This window comes from Muntiacus reevesi, chromosome 8, assembly GCF_963930625.1.
Source record: "Muntiacus reevesi chromosome 8, mMunRee1.1, whole genome shotgun sequence".
Taxonomy (NCBI): Eukaryota; Metazoa; Chordata; class Mammalia; order Artiodactyla; family Cervidae; genus Muntiacus; species Muntiacus reevesi.
The window spans coordinates 17172519-17195960 of NC_089256.1; the positions used below are offsets into that span (position 1 = coordinate 17172519).

A 23442-nucleotide genomic window follows, 5' to 3' on the forward strand; every position below is an offset into this window, starting at 1 on the left:
TGGAGAAGACTCTTGAGAGTCCCTTGAACTGCAAAGAGATCCAACCAGTCCATCCAAAAGGAGATCAGTCCTGGGTGTTCATTGGAAGCACTGTTGCTGAAGCTGAAACGCCAATACTTTGGCCACCTCACGGGAAGAGTTGACTCATTGGAAAAAACCCTGATGCTGGGAGGGATTGGGGGCAGGAGGAGAAGGGGATGACAGAGGATGAGATGGCTGGATGGCACCACTGACTCGGTGGACATGGGTTTGAGTAAACTCTGGGAGTTGGTGATGGGCAGGGAGGCCTGGTGTGCTGCAATTCAAGGGGTTGCAAAGAGTCAGACACGACTGAGCGACTGAACTGAACTGAACTGAACTGAAAGTGAGATTGAAAGCACATTGGAAAGGATCCATCTGGAGTAGAGGATATAATAAAATTTGTTTCAAATATAGGATTGAGATGGATTATTATCCTGGTAGAGATGATCAGTAGGCAACTGGAAAAAAAACAGGTCTAAAAATCTATATATAGATATGAAAATAAGGACGGTAGAAGAAGATAGACTCTTAAGTAACCCTGGCTCATGATGACTGTGGAAGGAGGAAACCAGGGACAGAGCCCTGGACACCATCATTTCGGGGGTTGGTGGAAGTTACCAATCCAGTAGAAATTCAACAAAAAATCTGAGAACAAAGAGAAGACTAAGGAGAGGTTTTCTCTCTCTCTCTCTCTCTCTCTTGCTTTCCTTCCCCCTCATGTTTATTTATTAAAGTATACATTCCCTTGTACTGTAAAGGACTTTGTGAGTTTGACAGAGAAATGTTCTGGAATCTGAGAAAAGAGAGTGGTTACTTATATCTTACCGCAAAGAGGTCTAGTGCTGGTAATGACTGACAATATGTCCTACTACATGGGGACACATGAAAGCTGCTGAAAGCAGTGTGAATTTGTACTAATTGAAAACTATTCTGGCAGTATGTATCAACTTCTTCCTGGTGCCATAAATCCCCAAGTTCTGTCTACTGTACTTCTTTTCTGCCTTTGAATATTTTTGCTTTTCTTGTTCACATGTACTAGTATTTTGTTTTTTGTGGGGGCGGGGGTGGGGAGCGGTGGGTGGGATATTATTTCAACAGCCTCCCAACTGTTCTCCTGCTCTTAGAACCACTTTTCTTCAATCTGCTCTCCCCACTGGAACCAAAGAGGTCTGTCCAAATCAAGAGGCTAGTCACATCATCTGTCCTCTGGATAAAACCCTTTAATGACCAGAGTTAGTTAACTTGACCTACAAGACACTTAATGCCTTCCTCTCCAGCATGTGAGGATTGAAGAGATTGTACTCTCATCAGACACACTTTTTTCAATTCCTAAAATGCTCCTAACCTTAAACCTCTTGGCCTTTATACATTTTCCCAGTTCATCTATAACATTTTCTTTTCTCCTCCTCTCCACTAACCTGGTTAATTCCCTGTTTCCTTCTGGTTTTTGTTTAAACATCTCTCCCTTGGAAAAGATTTCTCTGATACCTTAGACCTCAGATAATTGCCTCTGCTATATGTTTTTATAGTTACCTCTGTGTTCTTCATTACAATACTCACCATACTTAATTGTTTGAGGTTGCTGAATTCTCCCCTCTCTCTGTCCTCCTTGCCTCCCTCCCCACATCCATGTCAAAGTTTACAAGACATATAGGGAAAAATTATCTGGTCTTGCTGTTGTTTCCTCAGCAAACTTATTGACTCCTACCTAGGCACATATCAAGTACCTAATAGGTACTGAATAAATATCTATTGTTTACTTAATGTTCATAAACTTTGACCCATCAATGCTATTTTGGGGTATTTGTCCAAAGAGAATAGTTCACTAGATAGTGTGCAAGGAAAGAGAAGAGATATAGTAAAAATATGATGTTGGAGAATGCTTTAGGCTTGAACCCTACTACTCATGGCAATTCTTTTCTAAGGTTTGATTTTCTAGCCTGTAAAATGGAGATATGTGATTCTGACAGGAAAAGTTTCAAAAAGAGGCTACTGAATTAGGCGAGTTCATTCAGTTCAGTCACTCAGTTGTGTCCGACTCTTTGCAACCCCATGAACTGCAGCACGCCAGGCTTCCTTGTCCATCACTAATTCCCGAGGCTGGCTCAAACTCATGTCCATCAAGTCAGTGACGCCATCCAACCATCTCATTCTCTGTTTTCCCCTTCTCCTCCTGCTTTCAATCTTTCCCAGCATCAGGGTCTTTTCCAAAGAGTCAGTTCTTCATATCAGGTGGCCAAAGGATATGAGTTTCAGCTTCAGCCTCAGTCCTTCCAATGAATATTCAGGACTGATTTCCTTTAGGATTGACTGGTTGGATCTCCTTGCAGTCCAAGGGACTCTCAAGAATCTTCTCCAACACCACAGTTCAAAGGCATCAATTCTTTGGCACTCAGCTTTCTTCACAGTCCAACTCTCACATCTATACATGACTACTAGAAAAACTATAGCTTTGACTAGATGGACCTTTGTTGGTAAAGTAATGTCTCTGCTTTTAAACATGCTATCTAGGTTGGTCATAACTTTTTTTCCAAGGAGCAGGCATCTTTTAATTTCATGGCTGCACTCACCATCTGCAGTGGTTTTGGAGCTCAAGAAAATAAAGTCTCTCACTGTTTCCCCGTCTATTTGCCATGAAGTGATGGGACAAGATGCCATGATCTTAGTTTTTTGAATGCTGAGTTTTAAGGCTACTTTTTCACTTTCATCCAGAAGATCTTTAGTTCTTCGCTTTTGCCATAAGGGTGGTGTCATCTGTGTATCTGAGGTTATTGATATTTCTCCTGACAATCTTGAGCTTCATACAACCCAGCATTTTGCATGATGTACTGTGCTTTTAAGTTAAATATGCAGGGTGACAATATACAGCCTTGATGTGCTCCTTTCCCGATTTGGAAATAGTCTGTTGTTCCATGTCCAGTTCTAACTGTTGCTTTTTGACCTGCATACAGATTTCTCAGGAGGCAGGTCAGGTGGTCTGGTATTCTCATGTCTTGAAGAATTTTCCACAGCTTGTTGTAATCCACACAGTCAAAGACTTTGGCATAGTCAATAAAGCAGAAGAAGATGTTTTTCTGGAACTCTCTTGCTTTTTCTATGACCCAACAGATGTTAGAAATTTGATCTCTGGTTCCTCTTCCTTTTCTTTTCTGCTTGAACATCTGGAAGTTCTTGATTCATGTACTATCGAAGCCTGGCTTGGAGAATTTTGAACATTACTTTGCTAGCATGTGAGATGAGTGCAGTTGTGTGGTAGTTTGAACATTCTTTGGCATTGCCTTTGTTTGGGATTGGAATGAAAACTGACCTTTTCCAGTCCTGTGGCCACTGCTGAGTTTTCCAAATTGGCTAGCATATCAAGTGTGACACTTTCACAGCATCGTCTTTTAGCACTTGAAATAACTCAACCAGAATTCCATCACCTCCACTAGCTTTGTTTGTAGTGATTCTTCCTAAGGCCCACTTGACTTCACATTCCAGAATGTCTGGCTCTAGGTGAGTGATAAAACCTTCATGGTTATCTGGGTCATTAAGATCTTTTTTGTATAGTTCTTCTGTGTATTCTTGCCACCTCTTCTTAATATTTCTGCTTCTGCTAGGTTCATATGGTTTCTGTCCTTTATTGTGCCCATCTCTGCATGAAATGTTCCCTTGGTATCTCTAAATTTCTTGAAGAGATCTCTAGTCTTTTCCATTCTATTGTTTTCCTCTAATTCTTTTCATTGACCATGGAGGAAGGCTTTCTTATCTCTCCTTGCTATTTTTTGGAACTCTGCATTCAGATGGGCATATCTTTCCTTTTCTCCTTTGCCTTTAACTTCTCTCCTTTTCTCAGCTATTTGTAAGGCCTCCTCAGACAACCATTTTGCCTGTTTGCATTACTTTTTCTTGAATCATTTGTCACTTCCTCTGTATAATCATAAGGGATTTGATTTAGGTCATACCTCAATGTCTAGTGTTTTCCCTACTTTGTTAAATTTAACTCTGAAGTTTGCAATAAGGAGTTTATGATCTGAACCACAGTCATGAATTAGGCATGAATGAGTTTCAACAAAGAAATGAAGGAAGAGTAATATAATTTTACAAAATAGTTCAGGAGTGGGAGGGAGTGAAGGAAATAGTTATAGGTGGAAATTACTAGTTTGAGAAAACTGGGATTGAAGAGAGTGATATAGAGCAGACCCTTGGTGCTGTTCTTGATAGAAAAGGGGACAGAGCCAGAGCAGAGGAAGAAAATGAAGCTGAGAGTTTCATGGAGGTCCAAGGGGACTGTAGGAGTGAGATCATTTATCTGAGGAGAGGAGTTAGGTTGCTTAAGGAGGAACATGTTTTCCTGAAGGATAGCAGGAAAGGCAGGTTAAAGCTACTGAGATATTTTGAGGCAATGATAGGAGAACATAAGAGAGTTTTCAGTGGATTATTTTGTTATTCTTAGGACATCTCATGAGAATTAGAGAAGCAAAGATGGAATTAGAAGTTTGGAAAAATCAATAAGACCTTCCTGTAGAAAATAGGAAAAGAGTCCAGTAAGAATGAATACATTTATCATGCAGCATTGAAAGATACAACTGAGGTTGGACTAGAAATGTCAACGTTCATAGTTTGAAATGGTGACACTTGGTTTCATTCAGCTCCATTCAGCAAATCAGAATGCAGAAACTGTGTGGTTGGTTTGACCCAGGGATGCATATTGTTGAGGCGGGCAGGGATGGGTAGGGCCATTATTATGACTATCAGAATTGCCTAGATTGAGGACAGGAGTGATGAGTGAGCTGGGGTTTACCAAAGCACGTTCCCAATGTCATTAATGAATGATGAGACATGTCCTAAGAAACTGATGATGATGACAAGGATGAGAAAAAGGTATAGTAATCACACAGTCTCATCTCTGGGGGAGGAGGGGTGCTGGAAGGCATATCACTGAACAGGGGCTCTAAATAGCAGGGGGGGTGGGGAACAGGAGAATGCCGAGGCGATTGTGCTGGAAACAGAGGCTAAAGACACAGATACAGTGGTATAAATATATGAATATATAGGCAATGAGTGGGTCTTTACATTGCAGTTACATTCAAGGCTCATTCATAGCTTCTTTCCCCCTTTTATCGAACAACTGAGATCCAGACTGCTGACATCTAGGCCCAGACATTCGGAAATCAGGCTAGGTATGGAAGGTGGAACATTTATTCAATTAGCAAATGTTGATTAAAGGCACCAGGTTCTAGACATTGCTTACTGACTGAAGGTTCAAGGAGGATTAAGGTGTGGATCCTACCTGCAAGAAACTCATGACTGAATCTTGGGGATGTGTCTATGTGCTACAGATTCTCAACTTGACAAAGTTTATGAGGGGAAACAAAAACTTCCTACCAGGAAATCTCTTTCCTATCAAATAACTGGGGTTGGAGGTCGAGATGGGGTTGGAAGAGTGCTAGTAAAGACAGTTCAAGTGTATTAGTAAAATTTTGGAATTATGCATTTTCAAAAAAATTGTTACTATTTTCAAGTAACATAGTATGGAACTTAGACTTATTATGAGTTTCCTAGAAAAGGCTCTGATTAATCTAGTTGATATGACAATGAAGTTAATTGGGTCTACTAGCACTGGTGAAAACACTACTCATAGGAATAAATAGTATTTCATAGATGGAAATACCCTAAGGAGCAGGCTTGTCAGGCATTCTGTATACACAATATATGTTCTGTTGATGGTTTTGTACTGCTTCCTCTACTGGCTTTATCAGGGAACTGTTAATGTCTTTGAATTTAGCTTTTTTTAAAAAAAAAATAAATGATAAGAATTCAGTAGTTAGGGTTATTTATCCAATTTATCTAGGTATCCTGTATTTTATTTGCTAAATTTGAAGGTCCTTGTAAAGAGTCATTCAACCCCTACAACCTTCCAAGTGGGCACCCACCCCAATGGACACTTTTAGTCCCAGAGATTTCCCAACACTGAACCCTATCTTCCTGAAATGTTTACCTGCTGCCCCTCACATCACTCTTTGAGACCATATAGAACAAATTGAATCCTTTTTCATTAAAGCAGTTCAAATATTGAATTCACTTTGTTGGAGACCACCTCATGATACAAAATTTTTATGAGTTATAGCCAGTGGTGTTCTGCTAGACTGGATTTAAAAAAAAAACCCAAAACAATAAAACAAAACTCCAAATTGTGGTAAACATTGACTTCTGTGGTGGAAATACTCCCACATGACACCATGACCAATTTCAAATAGCCAGAGTGAATTCACTGAACTCAAAGTGGGAAAGTGAGACATAACTTCCCACTCTTGAGATCTGTGTGAGCTAACTCCAGCATATCAATCCCTACATTTTCTTTTTATTAACATGTTTTGCTGCTTAACTGTGTTTCACTCTACCTGGATATAGGTTTGCTGATGTTTGTGTTTTAAGGAAAAGAATTCTACAAACATACTGTAGGTAGATTTGATAAGAAGAGGTGACAGACAGTTGTGGAAAATGAAGAGAGAGAAACTGGTAACTCCCAGGGTATTAGGTATTGCCGCCAGTCAAGATAGAAAGAGTAGGTTCAGGGAAGAAAGGTAACTAACTTACATATTCATGAGCAAATATTTATTGAACACTAATCCATGTCAGGCACAGTCCCTTCTGTTTGCTGAGGACCAATACATGAGAAAATATCAAAAATAAAAATCCTTGCTCTTGTGGGGATGACATTTTATCTCATTAAAATTGGTTCCTTGAAGGAAACCCTCAATCTTCTGCCAAATAACTCCACTATCCTTTCCAACTTAAAGCAACTAGTACATTTGATAAGGGTATTTTTAGCCCTTATACCACATCAGTAGAAGAAATCTCCATCCAAACTGATTCCATATGCTCTCAACCTTTGTAGGGAGCCCTTCCTGGCACTCTTTTCAGCCTCCTTCCCTCCAAATCCAGGGTTGTTCCCATAGCAACTCTTGGAGTCTTTAGGGATAACCTTTGCTGTTTTGTGTAATAAGCATTTCTTTACCTCTCTACTACATTGTAAATTTTCCCAGGTTGTTTCCTTAGCCAGTTCCATCTTAAATAGATGAAGCAGAGCCACCCATCAGTTTAGGCTTTATCCGAAGTAGCCAAGTCCAAACTTGGCTACAAGTTTTGTAGCCAATTGAAATACATTTTCAATTTAGAACATTAATTTAAGCCAGTCAAGTCATTTTACTTTATATTAATATTTTCCTTCTCACTGCATTAAAATTAAACCCTAAAACAAAAATAGAGCCTCTAAAATCTGTTCCTCAGGAATATTATTCTAAGTAAATAAACACACACACACTTTTTAAAGACACCATTTCAAAAGTAATGCTTTTGCATTTCCTAAAATGACTTTACTCATTATTTTACATTTGGCTTACATGCGTGAAGGAGAAAGGATATTTGAATGATGGTCCCAAGGCCAAATATTTACTTGGAAAAGAAAGAATACAAATAAACACATCAATTGATGTGTCAGTCATCCCATGACCAACTAGGAGAGAGAAAGGCTTTAACTGTAGACTCTGGCATTCAGTTGAAACCATCTCTAGAACCTGTTTCATCTTTATTCGTGCTGGTAAAGTAACATGGTGTTTTCTAGATGTGTTGCGTCTGCAAGTTGCAAATCTACAGGACTCTAAAGAGTGTTATTTGAATATGATTTCTTCTTTTATAGTAAGTGGTTTCTGCAGGACCTGAGAGTTTGTTCAGGTTTTCTGAAGATACCAGGATTAAAGCCTTACATATTCCTCTTGTCCTCAGAACAAATATCACACCTATACTTTCAACATTCCAATAAGTTACCCCCCGCCCCCGGGAGGTATGTAGAACATTCTTACATTTCTAATTTTGTTTCAGTTTTGAGGTAGGAGATAGATGGACCCCTGGACTGGACAGCTGGTGTATATGTCAGGTGGAGTAGAATTGAAGCTTTAGTCTCATCTAAACACTCCTTCGGAGGAGAAGGGGATGACAGAGGATGAGCTGGCTGGATGGCATCACCAACTCGATGAACTTGAGTTTGAGTAAACTCCGGGAGTTGGTGATGGACAGGGAGGCCCGGCATGCTGCGATTCACGGGGTGGCAAAGAGTCGGACACGACTGAGCGACTGAACTGAACTGAACTGAAACACTCCAAGGACAAAGCTAGTGGCAGAAGCTGAGCTCTGCTGACATAAAGATATAAGATGGCCATTCCTGAGGTCAAGGAAAATTTCCATGTCAGCACATGCTCCCAAAGGCTCCTTGGGGGTCAAAAAAGGAAGGGTACCACACCATAATAAGTTTGGACATATCCTCACAGGCTTCTGCAGTGGGATCCATCTTAGCAAAAAGTTGCACATGCATCTTGGGAAGAGTTTTAGGACTGATCAGATGTGAAAAACAAAACAAAAACTGAAAACCAACATAATTGGACAAAGGTAAACAAAGACCCAAAAGGCCTGTTTTATATAAGGGATTTAAATCACCTTTTTACTGAGCTCCTCCTCATTAGAGAGGACTCCCAAACCCTTTCTCTGTGGGTGTGTATTTCTGCCTAGCTTCTCACCTATAGAAACTACTTCTGTGTGTGTTCTCTCATTGGTTGTGCTAATAATAAACTTTGTACCTGTTTTTAAAATTTTTGCCTCTTTGAAACATTCTTGCTTTCAAAGGAGGGGAAGAGCCTGGGAATTTCGCCCCTTGCCACTAGTCCCTGTTGGTCTACTGGTTAGGATTCCTGGTTTTCATTCAGGTTACCCAGGTTCGATTCCTGAACAGAGAACTAAGATTTCTCTTCAGGACTGTTCACTACTGTTTCTCTGAGATCAGTCTGATACTTGTTCCCTGAATTCCAATTCTTTGATCCCAAGTAAGTGCTTTCTGCTTGATTATTGCTTCCTTGGTTTATGTAGGTTGACAAGGTTTATGGCAGGTAGAGGCAGGGCCCAGTGAAGAAATAGGAGTTGCCTGAAGTTGAGGTCTCTGAAACATACAATTATCACCCAAACCCCATTTCCCTCAAAGATGGGGGTGAAGCCAGTTTATAGTTTCAAAGCACCATCCATCTGGAAAAAAGATGTTCTGCCTTCTCTGCAGAGCTCTGCATTCACCCTAATTGATAATGTCCTTAGTACCTTTATGGTTGCTTATAGCACACTCCATGGACCAGTCTTGGGAGATAACGGGGGCAACCAGCTCAACAAACTTCGTCAAAGGGCAGCTGAGGGTGCAGCCAGGTAGCGTGAGGGGATGTGGTTCATATCGTGTCTCATTCCGATAGTACATCTCTACGAAGTATTCTCTGGTGGAGGAAGGTGGAGGGAATAGAGGGAAGAACTCTGTTAGATCTGTGCTGTTGACCTGCCATTGAAATTCTTTCTACCTGTTCTATACCATGTCAGATGAAGGACTAGTGGAAGAATTTATGGGAATGAGTAGGTATTAGCCAGTTTAGCTGTGGGAAGAGGGGGATTGGGGTAGGTGGGCCTGATTGGGAGGGTGGAAATGGGAGAGTCGGTTTGTTAGATGACCAGGGGCATGTAAGGTGGGACCTGGGATGCTGAGTTAGAGAAAGAGCTGAGACGCAATGGTTGGGGGACTTGGGGGTGATTTGGTGAACCTTTAAGTAAGAAGTAGGGCACAGATGGGATGTTGGGGTTTCTTTCTCCTATTCTGTCCCTTTCATGCTTCTGATTTGCTCTGTCCTTATGTCCTTTTTTCTCTCTCAGTATTTCTTCCAGTCTTCCCCCTGAATGAATGTATCTTCCCTGTCCTTAACCAGGCCAGAAACATGAAACTGAATAATATATATAAGAAAAACTAACAGCATGACATCCGGTCCCATCACAAATAAAAGGGGAAAAAGTGGAGGCGGAGGAAGTTTTTCCCTTCTTGGGTTCTAAAATTAGAAGATGTTTACTTCTTGGAGGGAAAGCTATGACAAACCTAGACAGTGTATTAAAAAGCAAAGACATCATTTTGCCATCAAAGGACCATATAGTCAAAGCTATAGTCTTTCCAGTAGTCATGGAAGGTAGAACACCAAAGAATCGATGCTTTCGAACTGTGGTGCTGGAGAAGACTCTTGAGAGTTCCTTTGACTGCAAGGAGATCAAACAGGTTAATCCTAAAGGAAATCAACCCTGAATATTTATTGGAAGGACTGATGCTGAAGCTGAAGCTCCAATGCTTTGGCCACCTGATGCGAAGAACTGACTAATTGGAAAAGACCCTGATGCTGGGAAAGATTGAAGGCAGAAGGAAAAGAGGGTGACAAAGGATGAGATGGTTGGATGGCATCACCAATTCAATGGACATGAACTTGGGCAATCTCCGGGAGATAGTGAGGGACAGGGAGGCCTGGTGTGCTACAGTCCATGGGGTCACAAAGAGTTAGACACGACTTAGTGAATGAACAACAACAACAACAAATGTGCTTGAATATACAGCAAGACATAAAAATGATACCTCTGAAAGAGAGGGTGAGTGTATACTCAAGTCCTTACATCTGCTGATGTTGAGAAGGGCTCTCCCACTACTTTATTTCATAAAACAATATATTGCTTAAGGAAGAACCACTGTCCCAAACCAACCTTGTAAAGCTAGTACAGGATCTCTGTAGAAGTCACCTGCCAAAGAGACAGGAGAGAAGATCCTTCTTGGGATAGTAATCACACAACTGCAACTTTTGGATGTTGTTACAAACAAGCATTTTGAAAAACATCACTTTAAGAAACCATATGTGTGCTAAGTTGCTTCAGTCATGTCCAACATTTTGAGACCCTAAGGACTGTAGCCCGCCAGGCTTCTCTGTCCACAGGGATTCTCCAGGCAAGAATACTGGAGTGGGTTGCTGTGCCTTCCTCCAAGGGATCTCCCCGAACCAGGGATCAAACCTGCGTCTCTCGTGTCTCCTGCTTTGGCGGGTGGGCTCTTTACCACTAGTGCCACCTGGCAAGCCCAAGAAGCCATATAAAAAGTAGTAATTACAAATATTCACTTATATGTTCCTAAAAACTCCTCTAATATTGTATGAATGAATACCTATATCTTGTATAACTTTTTCAGTGACAGCACTCTTTATCTCATGGTAACATGGCAAAGAGGACTAATAGTTTATCAAAATTCATGATTCTCTTTCCATCAAATAAGGTTACAGCTGAGAAGTGAATACACTTCCCAGACTCCCTTGTACTTAGGAGGGACCAAGTGACTAATTTTAGCGAGTAGAACTGACATATTTTCCTTCTGGGCTGAGTTGCTTGATAAGCAGTTTGCCTTCTTCACCCTCTCATTCTTTCCTACACGCTCTCTGCAGATGAGGAGGGCACTTTTGAAAACTGTGGGTCCAAAAGTGGAACTCCCCAGTTCACAAATCCACCATGTGTGAATCACACCATGGATGAGTCACTTCCTGTTGGCCAGGAACATCTACACTGGACTGTTAGATGAATGAGAAAGAAATCTCCATTGAGTTAAGCCTCTGAGATTTGAGGTTCATTTGTGCAGCAGCCAAAATTACCCTTATAATTAATATATTTGGAAAATATTTTTAGGGGACTTAAAATTGGCTTGAGTGATAAGATACACGTTAAGGTGCATACATAGAGTTTAAGTAAAAGTATTTCATAAAATATGAAAGTGAGAAGAAGCACTATTTTCTAACTTACTGAATTATTTTATATAGTATATGATTTTAAGTTTATGTACTTAACCAAAAAATAGAATATTTTTAGAATATATTTAGCTACCTTATCTACAGCCTTAAAAGCTTGTCTGTTTAATGTAAATAAAAATCTAAAATTTTTCTTTTTCTCTTTATTTTCCAATATGGATAAAGTGGGATCAACGTACACTCAGGATCACCTAATTTGCAGGTATATACTTTATACCTGTATTTGCTAACTTAGATTCTCCTTGCTCTTAATTTAAAAGTAAGCATGTTTAACTTTTGATACTCCTCTAGAGTGTTAAAAAATCCCAATATAACAACAAATTTGACTTCTACCTGTGAGTGACACTTGGCTACTTTTTTCTCTATAGGTCAGTGTCTCTCAGATGAAAAATGCCCCAAACTTGATTCATAACATGAATTTATTCAAGCTATTCAGTGAGACAAAATGCTGTAGCACCCTAAATAAAAGCAAGCTCAGGACTACTGGGTGCAGAAACCAGAGAGGAGAGGCCGAGAAAAGTGGGTAGTTTCTTTTGTCATATCCCAAAGTGACAGTGCCTACTCCTAGAGTTGATCCTGGAATTTTCACTGGATTTATTAACTCTGTGCCTGGAGCCAGTCTTCAAACTGGGTCTTTTGCAGAGCTTTTTATTGACAGAGCACTTGATGTCCATGTCTTTACATTGCCGTTTTTGGCCCTGTTTGGATTTTCTCCATGTTACGGGTATTATCTCTCCATTCTGACTCTAGATATTTGAGAGCAAAGCTTGCTAAGGCCACATTTTAGTTCTAGCTCTTTATGCTTAGTACCCAGTTAGAAGTTCAACGAAGAATGAACATACTTTTTCCCTAGTGGCAGAACTCACTTTCTTTGTAAGCAGTGAAGATTTTGGTTGAGGACGGGCCTCTGTGTTGCTACTTTCCTATTCTACAAATTCAGGTAGCCAGAAACCTACAGCCAGGACTGCAAATTTTGCCAAAAAAAAAAAAAAAAAAAAATGCAGGATACCTTGTTTAAAAATTATTAAGAATTTCAAAATGGCAACACTGAATCATTAAACCAAGCATAGGCTCTTCGGAGCACAGGCGTTATATAACTGCAGTCAGATAGTCCCAACTGCAGCTATTGTGAATGCCTTGAGGGGAGAGCAAAATGCACCTCCCCAGCTAACCCTGAAATAAAACTCTGGAGTCCCTGCTCTAACTCAGTCCTTGCATTGTGATTATTCCATCAATAATATCCACGAGGTCTCTTCATCCCAACAAGAATGCCAGTGTCACAGCAGACACAAATTTTTGCTACGACCTTGGCTATGGTGGCCAACTCTTCCTGGTTTGCCCAGGGCTTTACTGGTTTTAACAATGAAACTTATATGTTCTGGGAACCCCCTCCCCAGCTGGGTAAGCTAGGACATTTGGTCTCTCTAGTCGTGGCCTTTCTAGTGGGCTTCAGCCAAGCCTTGGTCAGCTGGGGAGGGCCACAGCAGATTGCAAAGTTGTGAACGCTATGCAGAGGAATACTTTAAGAATCCTACCTGGTGGATATGAATAACCATAAGTTTCATGGATATGTTTGAAGTCTTTAACTGAAAGAACATTATTTGTAACCAGCAACAAACAATTTCTTCTTGATATCTTCTACCACTCTGTGTTTTACAAGAGAACAGTGTAATATCCACATCCTTCTTAGAATACCTTAATCTTTTTTTAAAAAACATAATTTGTGTCGCTGATGGGGGGTGGTTCTATCAAATTTTTCGTCTACTGTGTCTGTATGTGATTTCCCAATTAAAGTCTTTATGAAAATAAAGAAAAAAGGAGTCATGACTAAGCAAAGATACAGTTATCATTCTCCCTCCGAATATAAAACCTAACCAACCAAATAGACAAGACAACCCTTAAGTCAATAATAACACAAATGATCATAGTACCTGGTTTCCAGGGGTATTAATTTTGAGAAACACCGCTTAGACACTTACCCCTCCTGGAAGTACAATTCCATCATGTGGCAGGACGCATAGGGAGGAAGGATTCCGTTGTAAACATCTAGCGCCATCTGCAGGGCGCTCACAGTAGTGTCATGCTACAGAGATTTTGAAACAAACATTTTTGATCTTTATCTCTTTCAAATTTACAGTCAATAGGTGTGTAACAAGCACTTGTAGAATACCATGGTGGTTTCTGATCCAACTAAATTTCCCATAACCCCAGTGACTTCAGAATAGAGAGAGAAAGGATGAATTTTGATTTTGCATCTCCTTGGTGCTAGGCAATGAGATTTACATACATACAATTATTTCCTTTAAAAAGATGAAGAAACTGAGACCCAGAGAAATTAAGTAACTTGGACAGAATTCCCTGGTGATCCAGTGGTTAGGACTCTGCACTCTCGATGCCAAGGGCTTGAGTTCAATCCCTAGTTGGGGAACTAAGATCCCACAAGCCATGTGGTGCAGCCAAAAAGAAAAAAAAAGGACCGGGGCGGAATCAAGTAGCTTACTTTACGTCATACATCTTCAAAATGGAAGAAAGTAAATCTGAGTCAAGTCTTCTGATTTTGTCCTATGACTACCCCAGTAGAACATATCTCTGTTTTATTGTGTTTCATTGATTTTCATTAAATTTTAAAATAACTTTGAGTACATTAATGCTAGATTATATTTGTTTTCTATAGATTAATATCATCTGTGATTTTAAAGTTGGGGAAGAATATATGAGGTTACAAACATTTAGACAGAATGAAATGTAAGGAAGTAGAGAGTGTAGCTTAAAAATAATTGTTAAAGGTTTATTTTAGAATAGCCAGAAGGCATAGAGGACTGGTTTTCAATCCTAGTTTTGCCACTGATTAGCTATCTAATCTTAAGAAATCCTTAATTTTCATATGTATAAAATGGGCCTAACATTTGGTTGCCTAAACTATATGGCAGTGTTTACATACTCCAAAGGGGTTAGAACCAATTCACTAGAGGAAAAAAAGGAGTTACAGATTTATGACTTGCCAGAAGTCATACAACAAGTTACTATCGGAAACCATATTAGAAACCAGAAAACCTGAAACTATCAACTAATTTCAGGCCCATCTTTCTCTCAGAGGCACTACACTTTGTTTCCTCCATGAAACTTTTCTCTAGTCTATACCATTTAGAACCCCAGATGATAAACTCTACTTTATCTTTAATTGCTTCTTTCATCTTCTTGCAGAATGACACCATGGCTTTCTCTAGCCAGACCACATCTGAGAAATCCTCTGTCCTGCAGAAGTGGGAGCCTGACCCAGCCCTCCATGTCCTGTTTCCCTGCTCATCCCAGATTCCATGGATACCCACTTCAGTGCATGGTACATTCCTGGAATTCTCTTTCCCTGGCTGCTGCTCCAACATGGATGTCTTCTCTGAGATCTCACTCTCTTTCCTTTCTTCACCCAAATATAACATTGACCTCAAGTTGAGCTTTCCTTCCCCTCCCCCTTTTTTTCCTATCCCTTCTGACATCTGAGGATTCCTACTTGGATGTTGCTGGCATTTCAAACCCAATTGTATAATCAGTATATTCACCTGACCCATGACCACATCTGTTAATGGTTCTACCCTCCTTCCAGTCATCAACACTTGAAACACCACCTTCATCTATGGCTTAACTTCCACACCACTGTCCTCCATCCACATTCCAGTCCATCACTGAATCCTGTACACTCAGCTTTTCTTATAACCTTTCTACTTCTTTTCCCTTGCTATTTTCTCTCTAATTTTAGTTTGGAACAGAAAAGATGTTTCCTTTCTATGAATGAGTCACCAAATCATTGGCTCGTGTGACATTGCTATTCTGCTATGCAGGGTGTTTATATGCTTACTTTTCTTGTCAGTGAAAAAAGTGAAAGTAGCTCAGTTGTGTCCAACTCTTTGCAATCCCATGGACTATACAGTCCATGGAATTCTCTAGGCCAGAATACTGGAGTGGGTAGCCAATCCCTTCTCCAGAGGATCTTCCCAACCCAGGGATTTAAACCCAGCTCTCCTGCATTGCAGGTGGATTCTTTACCAGCTGAGCCACAAGAGAAGCCCAAGAATACTGGAGTTGGTAGCCGATCCCTTCTCCAGCAGGTCTTCCTGACCCAGGAATCAAACTGGGGTCTCTTGCATTGTATGCGAATTCTTTACCAACTGAGCTATCAGGAATTGGATTGTAAATTCCTTGAGACCCAGATTTTTATATTTAACTAAAAATTTTTGAACATCTGATACAGAAATGATGATGAAGAAGTTGAAGCCCCTCCTGAGAGAGCTCATACACTTGAACAGATGTTGAATGGAGACAGAATACTTACTGCAGAATACATAATGAGTTTTCTGTGGTTTGATGGCTGAGTTGCACTCTTCATGTGATTGAGGATTTCATTGATCAGGACACCTTTATGAAGATAGATCAACAATGGAGCTGAACCAAATGTGGGCTTATATTTCAGTTCATAAGCTTTTTGCTCGTTTGCTCGTTTCTTAAGACTTAAGAAGGGAGGGCAAGAACTCATTTTGGTGGAGCATCTGCTATGTACTAGTAGCATGATTTACATACATTATTTACTGAATCCTGACTTCTATCCCCCATTCAGAGGTTAGGAAACTGAGGCTCAGAGTCATTAAGTGACTCACTCACTGGGGAAGGAGAGCTGGATTGGCACATTAAGGTTTGATTCTACCAGATTTTGTTAAAACTCAAGTTAGGAGGTTGATGAACTTGGAAGGAATTTCAGATGGCTTTTTCCAGATAGCTGGTAACCAGTGCTCTGTTCAGGGCAGGTCTGAAATGACAGTGCGGCATACACCTCTCTGTCTTCATCCCTCTGGTAGCCACACCTGGGTGAAGCCAGGGGAGAAAGCAGCTCTCTGGATGTCTGCACAGGGCATGGACTGTGTTCTGTGGGCCATTGCTCCAGGTTACACTAGCTTTCACTATTGGGAGGCAGCCAGAACCTTCAGAGTTCATCTAGGGCTCTAAATGTTGTCAGTAGAGGAAACAGTTTGCCCTTTGCCCCTGTTGCTCCTAAGGTGGTAAAAGGCAGACAGACAGAGAGCAGTCTCCATCCTCTCAGCAGACGCTGATGCTGAAGGTACCTGTGGTGCAGGTGTTGTTCTGAGGAGGTGCTGCCTCAGGGGCTTCCACACCATCCCCTGAGGACTCCTTGTGTCTTGTTGGTCATCTCTCTACACTGCCTGTGGTCTCCTCACTTGAGGAAGACCACTTTTCTTCTGTAATGAGCAGGGCATTGATGTTAACAGATTGATTATAATCCTAGACTCTGTGGTCCACTTTGCAAAACACACACTGAACAGCTACCACAAGCCAATTAGATGTGGCTCCTGTCCTCAGAAATCTCATAAAACAGTGAGAAGAGACTGTCCCGTTGGTCTGTGTACCACCATAAGCACAAAGAGGAATGAATTAAGGAGGGAGATGATCGGCATCTGTGGCTGCTGGGATGTCTTTAACTGGGAATGGAGGGAGCTGGAGGCTACACCTCCCATAGGTCTGCATCCCTCTGCCTCAGGGCAGGCTGGCCTCTGGGAACCCTTTAGACCTGTATCTTGAACTTCAGGCCACAATAGAAGTAAACTCTGTGGCTGAGTTTCTGGGGGTGATGACAGGCAGTCACCTTCCATCAGCGATTTGTCCCTTGTCAGTGCTTTTCTGGTGGCTCAGATGGTAAAGAATCCTCCTGCAATATGGGAGACCTGGGTTCATCTTTGGGTTGGGACGATCCCCTGGAGGAGGGCATGGCAACCCACTGCAGTATTCTTGCCTGGAGAGTCCCATGGACAGAGGAGCCTGGTGGGCTACAGTCCACAGGGTCGCAAAGAGTCAGACATGACTGAGTGACTAAGCACAGCACAAAATATCTGAAAGGAGATATTCTACACTGACTAAGATGCATTCTCTATAACACTTAGCTAATTAACATCAATTAATTAGTTAATGGCTAGACATGGATTTAGTTCAATTAGTAACTTGTTCCTTGTCAGTAGGTGTCTTTGCAGCAGCCTTCAGTGTTGATGATAGAATAGATCAGCTCCTGGTTCTGTGGTGGTTTCCCAGCTTGTCCCAGGAGAAAATAGGGGTAATTGTCATAAACACCTACAGGCTCTGGCAGGCCAATTGTCAAGTTATATGTAAAGGGGAACTGAAGCTCAGAGAGGTTCAGCAACTTGCCCAAGATCACACAACTCATACACAGAGGGGCTGAGTTTCTCTGAACCCAGCAGGTCCAGCTTCAAAACCTTTCCTCTTAATTATTAGGCCATACTGTAGCATAAGCTAGCACCCAAACTCCCTGGTGCATCATTTATTAAACCTGCACACACTGGACAAAATATCATTATTTGAGGATACAAACTTCACTTCTCTCTCTTGGGCTACAGCAGGAGTTGGCAAATTTGTTCTGTGAAAGTTATATGATTTATGCTATTCTCTCAAATCATCCTACCCTCGCCTTCATTGAAACATGTGTATTACCATATATGAAATAGATCGCCAGTCCAGGTTTGATGCATGAGACACGGGTGCATCAGTGCACTGGGATGACCCTGAGGGATGGGATGGGGAGGGAGGTGGGAGGGAGGTTCAGGATGGTGGACACATGTACACCCATGGCTGATTCATGTCAATGTATGGCAAAAACCACTACAATATTGTAAAATAATTAGCCTCCAATTAAAATAAATTAATTTTAAAAAAAAGAAAGAAAGAAAAAAAGTTATATGATTTAGACTCTGTGGGCCATGTGTTCCATCACAACCATTTATTCTCAAGTGGAAGCACAAAAGCAGCTAAATATGCTGCACAAATGCATGAGTGTGACTGAGCTTCAGTAGCATTTTACTAATAAAAAAAATAGGTGGCAGCAGGCCAGATTTGGCCTGCAGGCTGTAGTTTGCCAACCTCTGGTCTTCAGCAAGAAGCAGTTTCCATTAAAACAAACAGGTACATGTGCATGTCAGTCAGTCGTGTTCGACTCTTTGCATGCCCGTGGATTGTAGCCTATCAGGCTTCTCTGTCCATGGGATTTCCCAGGCAAGAATACTGGAGTTGGTTGCCATTTCCTCCTCCAGGGGATCCTCTCAACCCCGGGATTGACTGAATCCGTATCTCCAGTTTCTCCTGCATTGGCAGGCAGATTCTTTACCACTGAGCCACCTGGGAAGCCCTAATACAAACAGGACCAGGCATATATTCCTAAATTAGTCTTAGGAATTAGTCTAGAGATTTCCTTGTGTGTGTGTGTGCCGGGGGGGTGGGGTGTTTTAGTGGTGAAGGCAGTGGGAGGAGGAGATTACTGAACAGTGTCACCCTTGAAACCAACTGATGGAACAGAAATTCTGGCAAAGGTAAGAAGATGCCGGTCAAAGTCCTGATGTTCCCTTGTGACTCTGTCACCAAACTGTTCATGCTTTCTCTGCAGCATTAGGTTCAGGGGCTTTATAACTCAACAAGTGTATAGTTGACAAATGTCTCTTGCTTTGCCAGATCTGAACAATAGGTTGAAATGTGGCTTGGCAGGAATTATGAAGATAACAACTTCCTGGCTCATTAATAGTACTGAGCTTCCCCTAGAAAATAGGACAGGTGTGTGCATATGAGTGTTAACTTTTGGAGTCTAAGACCCAGAGAATACCTTAGGGAAGAACTCTGATAGAATCTAGTTTAATGCACTCACCAGATGGGGAAACTGAGAGCCAGAGAGAGAAGATGACTTCCCCAAAATGCAATTTCTAGTAGTCAAAGGGAAAAAGTAAAGGAAATACAAGCAAACTGTTGGGAAAAAAAATCCCACATCTTCTTTTCAGATGCAGACCCCTGCATCTATTAATAGATTCTTGTAGACTCCTTCCTGGCTTTCCCTGGCCTTTTCTTCACTGTCTCCTACATCTAGAGAAGTGCTTCTGAAACTTTAATGGGATTTCATTATAATGTAGATTTAGATTCAGCTGCTCTGGGGTGGGACCTGGAATTCCACATTTCTTATCAGAGGCTTGGTGATGCTGACTTTGCTGGTCCATGGATTTCATCTTGAGTAGCGAGGGGATGATTTTCTGAGCCCATCATGACTAGGTTGGGGGAAACAGAGTCCTGTTTTCACCCTCTGAAGCATTTGGCCACCATACTGTTGGCCCCTGCTGGCTCAGGAATGAGACCTGGTAGTTGTGTGGTCACGGAGGCCCAGCTTCCACCTTCTGTGTCCTTGGTTGTTTGGTATGTAGGATTGAGTTGCATCCTGGGCTCTGTTCCTACACATGGTCCATGTCCTACCTGCTAATTATTCCTAAGACACCAAGTTCCAACTATGCTCACCTCTGGGTGCTCTCCCATCCCCAAGGAAGGGCTGAATCTCGCTGCTCTTGCACTAAGCTTGGAGGGAGGATGTGTACACTCCATCAAGTCTCCCTCTGTGTCTTGCAGCCAGGTCTCTGTAACAGCAGGCCTGCAGCTTGATCATTTCTTTATGATGCTGCCCTAAATTACTTGCCCCAAGTGCTATGTTCACCTCATATGAAATTACTCCCAGTTATCTTGACTTCATACCTCATTAGCTGTTCTTATTACAGGTTTCTTCACTCTTTATATGAGCTTTTGTAGCTCCTCTCCTGGTTAGTGACTTAAACTCTTTCTCTTGCTCTGCAGCCCTGAGTGAACATCCTTCTAGTCTGGTTCAACCTCCAGGATACTTTGTCTCTGTTTTCTCCTGGAGGTCTGTTGAATTTGTCCAATCTCATGGTGAATAGGGTCCAGGAATGGTTGGAGTCCTGATTGTACTGTTTTCTTCAAACTGTGTGGAGTATATGACTAAGAACATCTCCTGCGGCTTAGAATTTCTTCATTGTTATGACAGCCTGGCACAGTGGACTTCCTCTTGCTCTCCACCTTTAGTTTTAATGCCTATATGAACAGCATTTGAACCTGCCGTATCCTCTTGGGTCCTGGCCTGCCACTCAGCTGCCCTCAGAGCCTCAGCACCTACCCCTGTCCTGCCTGGTCCTGGCTTCTTTCTTCTACCCACCTATCCTGATCACAAGGGTTAGGCTTCTGAATTATGATCGGATGACCTGTTCTACAACAGGTCAAATCCAGCTGAGAAGAGGCCTCACTGAAAAGTCAACACCTTTTAACACCAATGAAAAAATTTGAGCAGTGTCATAAACTTGTCGATTGCAATACATATTAATCAACAGGGCATAATTAGCCTGTAAATTACGTTGTATTAACTTTAACAGTGGTTACAACCAAGGGTTTCTAGAAAATAGGCTGCTTTTGCCTTTCCTCCCACTTGAAAAATTCACCCAGTAAGCCACTCGGCATAATTGACTTTCATTGAACTCAGATACGAAATCCGTGATTTTTTGATCTGGAAAGAATGAGAAGTATCATTTAGCATTAGCCCAAAGTTTCTGTTTTTCAGCTGGGAAAATTAAGGCCCAGTGTGAATAATTTTGATAATCATATAACACATAATGTTTGACAGTGTATTAGGTACTATTTGTGCTAAGCCTTTGGAATACATGCATTCATTTTCATCCTTAATACTTAAGAAGTGAGTAGTATTATTATCCCCAATTTGCAGAATAGAAGCTGGTGGAATAATTATGTGTCTAATTCAAGGTCACATAGCTGATTAACAGTCGAACCTGGACTCAGACCCAGATCACTCAACAACAATTCTAATGCAATTTTCTCATTTTTAAAAATACTTACCCCCCTGCAATCTAGATTTTTCTTTCTGCTTATGAATTCCATAGAGGGACAGAAGAGACAATTCTGATATTTCTTTCAATTTAGTCATGGTGTCCTCTGTTGCCCAGGAGGGTAAAGTGAAATTATGAACGCCCTGTATCAAAGAAAAAGGAAGAAAATGTGTATGTTATTTCTGACTATTCTCTTTGTTGACTTTTTATCCCCCTTCTCCCATGAGAAGTACTGTATCCAGCCTTTCTTGGGAGAGAGGGCGATTTCATGAAAGAGGAAATGAAAGTGAAGTAGCTTACAGAAGAATTAAGTGAGAGAGATGTAAAATACCTTTAGCCACATTGCAGAATAGCTCAGACTGAATTGTAGTAAGGAAAAAAACAAAACAAAAAACAAAACCAAAGACTTGAACCAAAAAATGGGCTCTTGTTTTTATTGAAGACTTTTATAAGACTAAAAAGCCTTCCTTGAAACAGATGCTGATGATATACTGAAAATATTGGGAATGTTGAATGTACTTGGGTCATTGACCTCTAATGTGGATGAGGGCAACAGGTACCATTTATTATCTAGTTGGAATTCTGAAAGTATCTTGCTCCTTAGACACTCACAATGCCCTTAAAATCGGAAGTGGATAGGAGTCATGTGGCTGGTCAGAATTTTGCCACAAGATTCAGTCAACTGGTTGGAAAAACAGAATTATGGTGGAGCATGATAATTAAGAAAAACACCATGAAACCCTGAAAAAAATAGTAATTTATCTAGCTACAAGGATTATTTCACATGCATTGTACAGCAAGAGAGAGATTCTTTCCTGATAGGTCAATTTTAATAGCCTGGTTCAAAGTTTGCTTGTTTATTTCTATATCCAGAAATCAGGAAACTTTTTTCTTTTTATAAAATATTATAAAATATTTATATAAAATATTATAAAATCTTTAAATAAGTATAACAATATTGCTTTTTTTCATTAAAGTCCAAGACAGGAACCCAGCATTTCTAAGCAACTGAAAAATAACTGGCGTGGCACAGAAAAGCAATTTTGTTTACAATTTTCTAAAGGGTGAATACATAACTAACAGAGAGAAGCCAGAATTTTTAAGTTAATATAAATAAGTCTTGACTTATATTTCAATGTCAAACTCTAAATAATATATCTGATAAAAGCAAAGGAAAATATATTCATCTGCTTCAAAATAGGCATAAGTCATCAAATCAGATTGCATGTTAATCTTTGATATTTTTACTTTTACCTCACAAAATAAAGGGTCGTAGACTTTACTCCAAATTCCAAGAAGATCCTGGTCATGGTATCCGGTAAGTTTTGGCAAGACTTCTATAAAATCCTGAGACACACACAGAGGTAAAAAAATTGCTTATATCAGGGTTTCTCACCTTGAGCGTTACTGATGTTTGGGCTAGCCAGTTCTTTTTTGTGGGGCCGCCCTGTGCACTGTAGGATGTTCAGCATCCTACCCACGAGAGGCCATATCACCCCTAGTCTCTCGGTTGTGACAACCCAAAATGTCTCCAGACACTGACAAAGGGTCCCTGTGAGGCAAACTCGCCCTCAGTGGGAACTGCTGTTCTTCACATACAAGTGCACCAGAAATACTGGCTATAACAATGCCAACCCAAAGATTTTTACAAAGACTAATTATTTCTCATTTTTACACTAACATTGTGGGTACCTGCTGGCAGTAGCCACATGTTCCTGGTGTGTCCTGGGACCAGACTGAGGTGTACTGCCTCAAATTCATTTTGGAAATAGGTGAAGTATAACTCATATGTAAATGAGTGGAAGGTGAGAAAGGAAACCATGTCTCAGGTCAAAGAACCCCAGGAAAACACAACAGAAACGGGACCTGGTTCTGGCTATATGTGTGAGATTTGGGTGGGATTCAAACATTTCTCCAGGTTCTGTGTTACTCTTAGATTGTCATAGTAATGAGACCCATTGGCCAGTTATCAATGAATTGACAGAAATTTCTGGGAAGCCTTTGGAAGATACTGTTTGTCTAATTCA

At 40.9% G+C, this 23442-nt stretch overlaps 1 protein-coding gene across 2 annotated transcripts in view; it reads right to left on the reverse strand.

The window, feature by feature from the left end:
• Positions 1-23442, reverse strand: part of ACP3 (acid phosphatase 3) — a 59236-nt gene that overhangs the window by 13527 nt on the left and 22267 nt on the right. Inside the window, exons 6-10 of one of the 2 annotated variants that reach the window (XM_065942353.1) lie at positions 22670-22762; positions 21426-21558; positions 16012-16094; positions 13664-13767; positions 9145-9311 (exon numbers count right to left, since the gene is read on the reverse strand). In XM_065942353.1, coding sequence (XP_065798425.1) covers positions 9145-9311; positions 13664-13767; positions 16012-16094; positions 21426-21558; positions 22670-22762 — 580 coding nt within the window. The remainder of the gene's footprint in view (positions 1-9144; positions 9312-13663; positions 13768-16011; positions 16095-21425; positions 21559-22669; positions 22763-23442) is intronic. The other variant, XM_065942352.1, reaches the window with a different exon arrangement.